At 40.8% G+C, this 12,608-nt stretch overlaps 1 protein-coding gene across 2 annotated transcripts in view; it reads left to right on the forward strand.

The window, feature by feature from the left end:
- PRDM10 (PR/SET domain 10) overlaps nucleotides 1-12,608 on the forward strand; it is a 98,432-nt gene that overhangs the window by 52,187 nt on the left and 33,637 nt on the right. For both annotated transcript variants that reach the window (XM_036086299.2, XM_036086301.2), the window contains exons 5-9: nucleotides 185-410; nucleotides 2,195-2,436; nucleotides 3,890-4,093; nucleotides 9,039-9,111; nucleotides 11,131-11,248. In XM_036086299.2, coding sequence (XP_035942192.1) covers nucleotides 185-410; nucleotides 2,195-2,436; nucleotides 3,890-4,093; nucleotides 9,039-9,111; nucleotides 11,131-11,248 — 863 coding nt within the window. The remainder of the gene's footprint in view (nucleotides 1-184; nucleotides 411-2,194; nucleotides 2,437-3,889; nucleotides 4,094-9,038; nucleotides 9,112-11,130; nucleotides 11,249-12,608) is intronic.

The following is a 12,608-nucleotide window of genomic DNA, read 5'->3' on the forward strand; positions in this document are numbered from 1 at the left end:
AATGAAGGCAGATCCATTACAGCCTAGAGATGGAACTATTTCTTCTTCAGGGTCTTGAACGGAGCTGATGTGAAGACTATCTTGCACCAAAACCTTGTCTTGTGTGTGTGTGTGTGTGTATGTGTGTGTGTACCAGCTAAGTAAAAGCAAATGTGTGCTCACCTTATGGTTAAACCTTGTCCAGGCCTCGTTACCGGTGCATAACCAGGTATTACCTTCAATTGAGGGTGTGGATGGTTCAGACCCTTTGGCAACTCTGCAGAACCCTATGGGTAGACTGGAGGCCAAAGAGGAAGAGGATGAGGATGAGGATGAAGATACTGAGGAAGATGAGGAGGAAGATGGTGAAGACACAGACCTGGATGACTGGGAACCAGATCCCCCTCGGCCCTTCGACCCGCATGACTTATGTAAGTACGAGCTGTTCCTTGTGAGTGTGTGTGAGCACGGGAACGCAGGTAACATTTGCTGGGGGCTTCCTGTGTGCAGACCCAGCGCTCCCCGCTCTGCACTCACCATCTCGCTCGGTCCTCACCACAGCCTGTGAGGGAGGCACTCATGCTTTCTCGAGGGTTCTGATTTTACTGGTGGATGAACCAAAGGTCAGAAGAGGCTGAGCCACCTGCTCCGTGTCACACGGGGGTGAGTGATGGCTCAAGCACAGAGCCTGTCTCTGACACCAGTGCTTGAGCTTGTCAAGCCACTATGGGAAGTTGCTCTGGTCCTGGAATATTCCTGGAATATTCTGCCGTTTCAGCTTTAACAAGCCGGCTCAGCTGCCTTACCTCTCTCTTCATAGCAACCTTTTAAACATGCCTATTATGTTCCAGGCACCCGTGCTTTACATTTTCTAAATTGTTTAATGCTTTCCATGGTCTTATGGGAGGGTTGGTAGTGTTCCGTTGTTTGGAGAGTCAGGGTTCAAACTGAGCTGAGTCTGGCTCCCGTGTGCACCTGGGTAACTACAACACTTGCCGTCTCTCTGGACTGTCTGCTTTGGGAGAGGGTGGGAGGGTTCCTGCTTCCACCTACCAAATTATCGCTTCTTTCCATCGATTTTCATGCTTATATGGCAAAGTGCTTATCTCGTTTGTTTGAGTTACTGAGGCTCTTTGGAGCTTTGTGGTCTCACCATATCTCCCGGGACCTTCTGTGTGGTGATGGTGAAGCCTGTTTGCATGGGGCTGGCATTCACCTCCATGTGCAATAGAGAACTTGCTCATTTTATTTTTCCTTGAATTCATGAATTTTCACGGCAACTCCTTAGTCAAATACGCATACAGTGACTTTATCTTACAAATAGTAATACAAAGTAGCTCTCCATTATTGGAGAATTGTAGAAACTGGAAGTACCCATTTCCTAAGCTGGGTCATCACCCAGCTGGAGTTGGGTAAAATACAGTTGGCTAATTAAATGTGTTAAAGGTCATGAGTATGATGCCTCTGGGGTCCAGGCACTTTTCTCTGTTTTGTGGCCATTTCCATCAAGTTCTCGCGGTTAGTTTACGGGATAGGTGCTGCTGGGAAAGAGGGAGTGAGTGTGGATGCTTAGTGCAAAGTAATGACTCCTGGAAGGAGCTGAAAATGGGTCCTGTCTGGGCTAAGCTCTATCATTCAAGACAATGAAGGATAGAATGCTAAATTCATTCATTTTAGCATTATCTTCACATGATATGCGTTGAAGTTTCAAGCCGTACAGTGCTTTTTCTGTTTGAGTTAGACATGCCTCGACAATGAGGCTTCTATGACTTCTTTTGAAGAAACTGATTAAATGGTATTGTCAGAGTTTTTTTAAATAGCTTTACTGAGATATAATTTACATACTCTAAAATTCAACTGTTTGTCTTACCAGATTTTGCAGCATTTATCCTAAGAAGCTCTTCTTTTTTCTTTTCAGACCTGTTATAATTGATTTGTAAATTTACTGGGCTACTATTTGACTTAATCTCCAGTAGAGAAATAAGTCACTGCCTGTGTATTATTTTTGGCAGGCACAAGCTAATTCTGCCTCATTTTAGAGGAAGAGGACAGGATTTTATTGGTCCATGAAAGCTAGCATATTACAGCTGAATGAATAGTGTAATTGTAGAAGTTAACTGAATTTTGGAATTTGGGGATTTTTCAGGTTAGAACTTCGTACCTGAGATCAAGTGATGTTAAGGAATTTGTCTTTAAGATTTTCTTTCTTTTGCAGGGTGTGAGGAGTGCAATAATGCACATTCTTCAGTGTGCCCAAAGCATGGCCCCTTGCATCCCATCCCTAACCGGCCTGTGCTCACTAGAGCGAGAGCGAGCCTCCCCCTGGTCCTCTACATCGACAGGTTCCTCGGAGGGGTGTTCTCCAAAAGGCGCATTCCTAAGCGCACCCAGTTTGGCCCTGTGGAGGGACCCCTTGTCAGGGAGTCTGAGCTGAAAGACTGTTATATTCATCTGAAGGTAACTTACGCTTTATCATAGTTCACTCTTGTTCTTAATAACTTTTAAAGGGGCATGTGTTTTCCTACTGGTTCTCTTAATTCAATTCTATAACTGTTGTTTGCTAGTATTTTTCTTTCTCTGCTTTGTTTTATTTTTTATTTTTGTTTTTTCTGCTTAATTTGTTTTGAATGGAAACATTTTCTCTCTCACCAATAAATTGGAGATTGCAGTCTCAGTCCCCTAAGGCATTCTATGAGTAATTCTGAGAGGTGTTTTTCTTAGGGGCTGTATTAGTCTGCTAGAGCTGCTGTAACAAATACCACAGACTGGGGGAGCTTAAAGAACAGAAATTTATTTTCTCACAGCACCCGAGCTGGAAGGCCAACAAGGTGCCAGCAGGGTTGGTTTCCCCTGAGGCCTCTCTCCTCGGTTTGCAGACGGTCTCCTCTCTGTGTCCTCATGCCTTTACTCTATGTGTGCACGTGTCCCTGTTGTCTCTCCCTGTGTCCTGATCTCCTTTTCTTGTAAGGACACCAGTCAGATTGGGTTAGGACCCACGCTGATGACTTAATCACCGTTTTAATTTATTTACCACCTTAAAAGCCGTATCTCCAAATATAGTCACATACTGAGGGGTTAGGACTTTAACGTATGAATTTGGTGAGAGCACAACAGTCCATAATAGGGGCTTTGACAACTTTTTCTTTTCTTCTTCAAATGTAGACTCGTGTAATCTGCTAAGTACCAAAAAAGTTTTCAGGAAAACCCCTTTTCAGTTTTTGAAACAGGTCTGTTCTGTTGAATCTTTTGTTAAAGAATAGTTCACTGTATGTTAAAGTATATTTATACTGATCTCTCTTCTTTACATTTGATGCTTTTGCTTCTGTCCAACCCCTGTGCTGTCTGCTTCTTGGAAAGCTACCCTGGAGAACCAAGAAAGGGCAGTGGGAAGGGATACTGTTTGGGGTGTGTTTTTTGAGAAGTCATTTGCTGTCATGGGGAGGTTTTCTTTGGTGAATGCTCAAGATCTTCAAGAAAGATTATTACTTTGTACAGAGAAATACGTATCACAAGGCTACTCATTATTAATGAATGCAGTTGAATCCCTGAAGTAAGCAACTTGTAAGGAACTAGAGAGTATTTTGCTTGTATTTCCTGGCTTATTTATAGTATTTTTTGATGTGTTGGTTAATGATGAAGCATCAACTGAAGCTGTACAATGAGATTGTTAACTTGAACATTTTGCCAGGTGATTCTGCTCCAAATGAGTCTTCAAAAAGTGGCCTTTTCCTTTTACACTTGGCAAGACAAATTCCTGGATCTTTCTAGATATAAAAGGAAGAATCAGGATATATGGTTAATTTCAGGAATGGTATTTTGTATATTACTACATTAATATATATCATATTAAAGTTTTGTTTGTTTTTATTTTGTTTTTTGGTGTGGCTTTTTACTTTCTCTTTGGTTGTAGGTTTCTCTTGATAAAGGGGACAGAAAAGACCGAGATTTGCATGAAGACCTGTGGTTTGAATTATCTGATGAGACCCTTTGTAACTGGATGATGTTTGTGCGTCCAGCCCAGAATCACCTGGAGCAGAACCTGGTGGCTTACCAATACGGCCACCATGTGTATTACACCACAATAAAGAACGTAGAACCCAAACAAGAACTGAAGGTACAGTGCTGGTTCATTGGTACCTTTATTAGGAATAGTGACCATTAAATGCCTTTATGATTCTTTTTTTTCTCGGAAGGGGGGTTCTTACAAAAATGGTCTTTTCCTTATAATTCACTTACTTATTGAGTACCTGCTACGTACAGTACATTTACAATAATCCCATAAAAAAGCAATCAAAAGTACATGACTTTTGGGTCTGTCAAAGGCCTACACTAAGGCATTCAGCCCAAGGGTAAAGAAGTAGTTGTGTTTAGGGAGCAGACTGGTATTTGTGATGGAGTGATTAAAGTTGGGGTCACTTAACGTTATTTACACACTCTGAAGAAGAATTAGTTGGAAACAGGAGATCTTACAAAATGGAATTTAGATGGACCAGTTAGATTCCTTTACCTGAATGCTTCATTTTACCCTAAGAATTCTATGCACTGACTTCTGATTTCAGAAATACATTCTTTGGAGATAACTCTGTAGGAATTTGTCTAAATATTAACTTTTGATGACAAAATTAAAATTCTGTTGTAATTCTAAGGGAAAATTCCTGATTAGATGAAAAAGAGGTGAGAAATGATTTTATCAGTACATGAACACTGAATCGCACAATGCTGCAATGTGGTAAAAGTGACAAATAGATACCTCTTTGGGGGAGAACAAAGACCTAGACTTTGTTCAAAAGCTATACAAAACCTGTGTCTTTGTAGAAGGAGATTCATATCTCACATCATCTATCCCAATAAATTCTTGATATCCAAGTGAATACTTCTTGGCTGTGGAGGGGAGATTATGTTCTCTCCTAAGGAGTAGATAGAACTGTAGAGGTAAAGACAGGCAGAAACAAATAAGAATATAATAGTTTAGTGTAATGAACAACCAAAACACTAGATGAAAAGGAAGCAACAGAGTGGGAGAAATCTTTGTAATACATGTTAAAAGGTTTAAAAATAAAAACTGAGGGGCGCCTGGGTGGCTCAGTCAGTTAAGTGGCTGCCTTGGCTCAGGTCATGATCCCAGGGTCCTGGGATCAAGCCCCGCATCGGGCTCCATGCTCGGCGGGAGGCCCGCTTCTCCCTCTCCCTCTCCCACTCCCCTACTTGTGTTCCCTCTCTCGCTGTCTCTCTCTCTGTCAAATAATAAATACAATCTTTAAAAAAAAAAATTAATTAAAAAAATAAAAATAAAAACTGAGGGGCACCTGGGTGACTCAGTCAGTTGAGCCTCTGACTCTTGATTTCAGCTCGGATCACGATCTCTGGTTCCTGAGATCAAGCCCCATGTCAGGCTCTGTGCTCAGCACGGGGTCTGCTTGTCTCCCTCCCTCTGCTCCCCACCCCCCTGCTTGCTCTCTCTGTCTCTCAAATAAATAAATAAAATCTTAAAAAAAAAAAAAGAATAAAAACTGAGATGGTTGGGTTGGGTGTCTGATTTTGGCTCAGGTTGTGATCTGGGGGTTGTGGGATCAAGCCTCATGTCTGGCTCTGCGCTTGGTGGGGAGTCTGCTTGAGATTCTCTCTCTCACTCTCCTTCTGCCCCTACCTCCTTCAAATAAGTAAATAAATCTTTAAAAAGAAAACAAGAATGAAAACTGAGAGAAAATACCTCTAACCCCTCTGGTATCCTCATGGACACATGAATACTGGGAATAGACTTTATTTGGAGGAGAAATCGATAGTAAAGTCAAGGTCAAAATTTTTTCCAATGTTAATAATTTTAAAACCCTTAAAACAACTATGAGTTACTGTTTTTGTTAATTTAAATTACCAAAAATAAATGGATGCAGTACAGTGAATGTGAGGGTTTAAAATATAGGGACATTTGTCACAGAATTACAGTATTTTATAGAATATTTCTGGCAGTGTATAGTAAAAGTGTTCTTGGCTGAATAAACCTAATCCTTGAAAATTAGTCTGAGGAAATAATTATAAACAAAGACAAAGCTAGATACATTCTAATTTTGTAATGCTGTGTTTCGCCAATTCAAATACCAGTGACTTTAAGATGAACCATTATTTTATACACCATTAAGAAAAAATATGCTGCTATTTAGGCTAAGGTTATAGTGCTTATTTTTATCACCAAAAAGAGTAGTTTTCTCCTAACTGCAGGAGCTGTGTTAGACTTATTTAGAGATAATTTTGAAATCCTATCACATTTCTGCATACTTAAAAAGGCACATATAAGCAAAATAAATTGGCTGACATATAAACTGCCTTGTGTACAGTCTAACTTTTTTTTTTAAACTGAATCACTGTTTTACTTTGTCATTTGTGTTTTGTACATCTCTCGTCTTCTGTGCCATCAAGGTATTGATGATGCTGTATTATTTTTAAAATAAGTGATCCACTGTTGCCTCTGGGGTATTTTTCCAAATGACTGATGGTGTTTCTGTACAAGTTTTGACCCTGTGTTTTCCCACTGACTGAACCCATATGTGTTTTTTTTCTCAATTGAAACACATGTCTTTGGAAGTTAAGTGACTTTTGATTAAGTCAGTAGGAAGTTTCCTGACAATTTGATGTTTGATGTATTAACAGAGGTCCTACAAGGTGATCACACCAGCCTTATATTCCTTAGAGATATATATATATATATATATATATTTTTTTTTTTTTTTTTTAATTCTGAGGAAATGGCTTTTTTTTTTTGGCCTTCTTTTGCGTTGTTCGTCAAGTGTTAACACGTCATGGAGTGCCAGAGCGACAGATAACTGAATGAGATGAGAACAGTGCAAAGAGCTTGGCTGGGTTTGTGCAGGAGCAATGAGCAGCAAGTAAAAGAAAGCCACATCACAAGAGTGATTGCAGAATGCCGTGGAGGTGGTTTTTGAGATGCTAAAATATGAAAAATATACATTTTGAAGTTGATGGACTAGGGTAGAATTTATAATAGCAAAATGATAAACTATCTCAAAATCCAACTATAGGTCATGGTCAAGTAAATTACAGAACATAGACTCTGGCGTAGAATATTATTCCACACTTAAAAATGGAGTCTCCATATAAATATTTCCTTATAGTTAAAATAGTGTTCCATAACAATTATACATGATTAATTCATTTAGCGATGAACATATTGAACTCCTACTGTGTTTCAGACACTAGGAAAAGATAGACTGGTGTCTGTGTTCAGGGAGCTTGTACTCTAGAGGGGAAGTGGGCCGAAGGATGTAAGTAAGCAAATACAGTTGACGCTTGAACAAAACAGAGATTAGGGGCACCGACCCCTCGGGCAGTTGAGACTCTACATGTAACTTTTGACCTTAAAAACTTAACTGTTAATAGCCTACCACTAATTGGAAGCCTTACCAATAACATAAACAATTGATTAACACAGATTTCGTATGTTGTATGCATTATATACTGTATTCTTACAATAAAGTAAACCAGAATAAGGAAAATGTTATTAAGACAATCATAAGGAAGAGAAAGTGCGTTTATGGTACTGTACTAAAAAAAAACCTGCGTGTAAGCGGACCCATGCAGTTCAAACCCCTGTTGTTCAAGGGTCAACTGTAATAACAAATAGTGGTTAAATGCTATGAAGGAAACAAATGGCGCAAAAAGAGCAGGTAGCAGGAAAGGGACCAGTTTACAAATGCTGGAGAGGGAAGGCCTTGCTGAGGAGACAATAATGAGGCTGGGGACTATGGAACGGGAAGGGAGGGACCAGCACTGTAGAAGGGTTCACGGAGGCAAAGGGGAAGAACCCAACACTCCCGATGGTAGACCAGCAAGGACAAAGGTTGGGGTGGGAAAGACCTTGGCTTGTTTGAGGAGCTGCAAGCAGGCTCTCTTGTTGAAAGGTGGTAAGGGAGAGTGATAAGAGCTGGAATAGATCATAGCGCCCTTTGGAGCCCATCATCAAGCATTGCAGGTTTTTTATGAGTGAGAAGCTGTTTAAGCATGAGAAGGATGAAATCTGATTGCGTTTTAAGACGCCCTCTCTGCTCTTGTGTGAAGAATGGGTTGGCGGGAGCAAGAATGGAAAAGGGGAAGCTCACTAGAAGACCATCCAGGCAGGAGCCCATCTGGGCATGGATCTTGGTGGGAGAAGCAGAGATGAAGAACATCCGAGTAGTTCACAGCTCTTGCTGAAGGATGACAGAAGAACACTGAGAAATCTGAGATAACTTTTAGGTGTCAAGTGAGAGCAGCTGGGTGAAAGGCAGGGTATTTATTGAGATGAGGAAGATGGGCAGGGGCGGGGGTGCAATAGGGAAGCATCTAGAATTCAACTCTGGACATGCCAAGTTTGAACTGTTTATGAAACATGCCAAATACCAGGTAGGCAGTAGAATGTATGTAGAGGGAATAGAAAGGGAGAACCTGGGATGGAGATATTAATTTAGAATTGGTTGGAAATGGATGGGATCACTTTAGGGAAAAATAAGAAGGCCCTGGACTTGGATTAAGCTTTGAGGAAGCTTAGAGAGGAAGAGGGAGAGGAAGGAGAGCCAGACGAGGAGACTGAGCAGAAATAGCCAGCGGAGTAGGACGGAGGAAGAGACTCAGGAGGGCGCGGTCGCATTTGAAATCATCCTCGGGGATCCCAGCAAGAGCTGTTTGGTGGAAGTCACAATGATTCCAGCTGTGTAAAAACCCATGTTTACATACAGATAAAACAAACAGAAGAGGCTATGTTTTATTTTGATGAAGAGACTATTAATATTATCTCTTATGAAGTTGTTCTAATAACAAAAACAATTTTTTTTTAAAAAGGAAAAAGAAAACACACAGTGAGTGTGTCTTGGCAAATGCACTTCCTGACTGACCATCTGGTGTTAAAGAGATCGGCTCACAGTGCGATTTTTTATTGTTGTTGTTTGTTTGTTTTTCATGGGTTGTGGGAAAGCCTGAATTGTTTTGTGTAAGCAGGAGAAAGAATGTAAGCATGCAAAGAACATCTGGTGATGTCCTTTAGTTCTTCATGATGTACTTGGTTCTTGCAGGTGTGGTATGCTGCATCCTATGCGGAGTTTGTGAACCAGAAAATTCATGACATTTCTGAGGAAGAAAGGAAAGGTGGTTGGACTTTCTATTTTCTATTTTCTGTATGAATTCTAAATTGTATATATTACATCATTATGCAACCTCCAATTTTCCTATCTCAATATATTTAAAAGAGTCCAGTAGCTTTTTTTTTTTTTCAGCTACACATCCTTGTCTAATCCTAGGATTGAATGACAGTGACATATTTACATTTCTTTCATGGGTGTCTGGAAAATAGTATTTAATATAATGAAAACCTCCAAATACTAAATTAGAACCTAGACCTGAGGACGATCTCTATCTAGATTTAATCATCTCTGAGGACATTAGCAAGGCCGGCATTGACTTTGTTTTTAATGTAAATATTACTGAAGTATAATTTACATACAAAAAAGTGCAAAAATTGTAAGTCTACAGTCCAGTGAATTTTCACAAAGTGAACACACCTGTGTTACCCGTACCCAGATCAAGAAACAGAACGTGGCCAGGACTCTGGAAGTCCCTTGTGCCTTCTTCACTCTCAGGTGTAACTCATATCCTGACTTCTAATACCATGGATATAATATGCTCATTATCAAACTTCATATAATTAGAATTACGTATGTTCTGGGAATCTTTTGCTCGACATGTTTGTGAGATTTATCCATATTGTATATTATTGTAATGTGTTCATCCTCATTGCTATTTGGTAGTCTAGTGTATGGCTATACCATAATTAATGCATCTGTTTCACTGTAGATGAAAATCTGGGTTGCACGGTGCAATTCTGACACTTACCTGGGTTAGGTCACATTGTGCAGATTAAGGGCCGAGTCTTTCACAAGACTCTTCACTTCAGATACCAGCTACAAGCTCTGGCGTTCCCATGCCACCTGCATTTCTGACCAACTAACTACAATTTAGGGAGCTAGAACCTCCTTAGGCTTGATTTTCTAGAATGACTCACAGAACTCAGAAAAGTGCTATACTTATGATTACAGTTTTATTATAAAGGATACATATCAGGACCAGCCAGATGAAGAGGTGCTTAGGGCAAGGTTTGTGTGGGTCCCAAATATGAAGCTTCCATGTCCCATGTCACCTCTGTGGCACATTGATGTATGGTTACCAACCCAGGAAGCACACCTGAGCTTCAGTGTCCAGAGGTTTTATTGAGGCATCATGACAGAGGCATGGTTGATAGAATCATTGGCTGCATGATTGAACTTACTCTGCAGCTCTTTCTTCCTGGCTGATACCACCTGGCTTAAAGCTCCAACCCTGTAATCAGATGGTTTGACTTTCTGGCCCAGGCAGCCCCCATCTTGGGTCATATTAGGAGAAACTCACGTATGGTCAAAGACTACCACGAATAACAACGACACTCCTGTTATGTGGGGTATTCCAAAGACTTAGAGGTTGTTTGCCAGGAACCAGGGACAAAAGCCAGCCAAATTCTTTATTATATAACAGGGTTGTTTCTAGTTTGGGACTATATTGAAGAGTGCCACTGTGAACATTCGTATACATGGCTTTCTTTTAGTGAACATGCATGAGTATTTTTGTTGGTGCGCATTCAGGAGTGGCATTGCTGGAATTGGATGTGCCGATAGTCAACTTTAGTAGATACTTTAACATTTTGTTAAAGTAATTATATTGGGCATTGACTTTTAAGGGTTTTTTTTTGTGTGTGTGATAAAAGAGGCCTTCAGCTTATGAACCCTGGATCAGAATCACTAAGTTATCTGGATACAGATTTCCATTGTAGCACTTCCTGTCTTTCCAGTGTGGTGAGGCTGTGTGTGTGTGTCTGTTGGGGAGATGGGAAACGGTCCTATGACAGAGTTTGGTCCTTTGATGTCTTACATGAATATAGAAGAAAATAAGATCCTAGATACTACTCTTGTCAAAGTGTAGCCTTTGATTTTCTAACAAAACAGTAATGCGAATAGCAGACACTATGTTTGTGAGCACCGGGCTATGTGATATGAGAATGGTGGGGATATTGGGCATTTGAGTTTTATTGCTGTCTATTAATCATCAGCCATTATGATTTCTCTCCTGTGACTGCAGTTCTTCGTGAGCAAGAGAAGAATTGGCCCTGCTATGAATGTAACCGCCGATTTATAAGCTCGGAGCAGTTGCAACAGCATCTCAATTCCCATGATGAAAAACTTGATGTGTTTAGCAGGTATCAGAAGGTTTTGCAAACTTAATTGTTAAAGGTCCAGATTCATTTCCATATTGTCAGTAAGCTAACGAGTGTTTCTGTGTGTAGACAGGTAATCAGGTGGGCTGCAGAGGGAAATTTCTAATCTGTCATTTCCCTTTGCCCGCCCCCAGCCTCATCTACTATTGATTTCTTTTCCAGCATAATCAGAGTACCCAGCAATAGGAGATCCTTCCCCCTTAATTAAGCCTCCTCTAAGAGATTCTGGGATGGGAATTCTTGAGATAGCATACACTCTGCATCTCTGATTTGCAAACTTTTTTCAGAAGTAGGATTCCTTCATCAAACTAAATTGTAGGTTTCATTCCATTGTACAAAAAAGATAGATAAGAGAGAATCCTTTTTTTTTTTTGCAGAGGGGGGGCCAGATCAGGTAGGCCTTATGGGTAATGGTAAGAAATTTGGATTTTATTCTAAGTGTAATAAGAAGTCTTTAAAGGGTTTGGATCAGGGAGTATCTGTGATGTGAATTATTTGTTGAAATGTCATGCTGGGTGAACATTAAAATGTCACTTTTGCTTTCATTGAATGAAGAGCAAAGACAGGGAGTCCAGTTGGAAGCTATTTTAACAGTTCAGGTGAAGAAGGAGAGTACTTTGGAATAGTGTGGCACCAATGGGACGGATGTAGGGTTGCCATCTTTTACCAGATTCGAAAAGAGAGGAAATGGTATGACACGGCATTTAGCAAAGTGGGAAGATCCGTGTTCTAGGGAAGTACAGTATGACTGCCTGTGATCATACTGTTAAGAGCTCACTTGAGGTTCATGGTCATGACGTTAGAGTGAGACCATTAGCATGGATGTATGTCATTGTCCAGCTTCATCTGCTGCAGTGATGCCCTTGCCGAGCAGCCTGGGAATGGGATTGCCCAGGGTGGTGGTTTCGCCAACACAGCGGGAGTGATGGAACAGCAGTGGGGATGGCCATCAAGAGCATATACGAGGGAGTGATTACAGGGGTGACTTTGGAGTTTATGCATGCACGAAGGGAGAGAAAACATCAAGAGGATGTAGGACTGCAAACAGGTGACAGAAGGACTAGAGGGGAGGTGGTAGTGAGATGCAAGGATTGTTGAGTCCAGGTATTTGAGGGTGTGAGCTAGAAAGCTAGAGATAGCATGAGAGTGGGCGCTGCATGGAATTGGGGTAAGGGGGGGGCTCTATACTTATCGAGGATAACAAGGTCTAGGATATGACCATAGGAGTAAATGTCTGAGGTGGGTGGAGGGCACAGTGAGAGTTAAATCACTCCCTGTCAGGTGTCTCTAGAACTCTGTTCATGGCTCTATTACAGCACTTTCTATATTGTGATGTTTTTTG

Source organism: Halichoerus grypus, chromosome 11 (genome assembly GCF_964656455.1).
Source record: "Halichoerus grypus chromosome 11, mHalGry1.hap1.1, whole genome shotgun sequence".
NCBI classification, from domain to species: Eukaryota; Metazoa; Chordata; class Mammalia; order Carnivora; family Phocidae; genus Halichoerus; species Halichoerus grypus.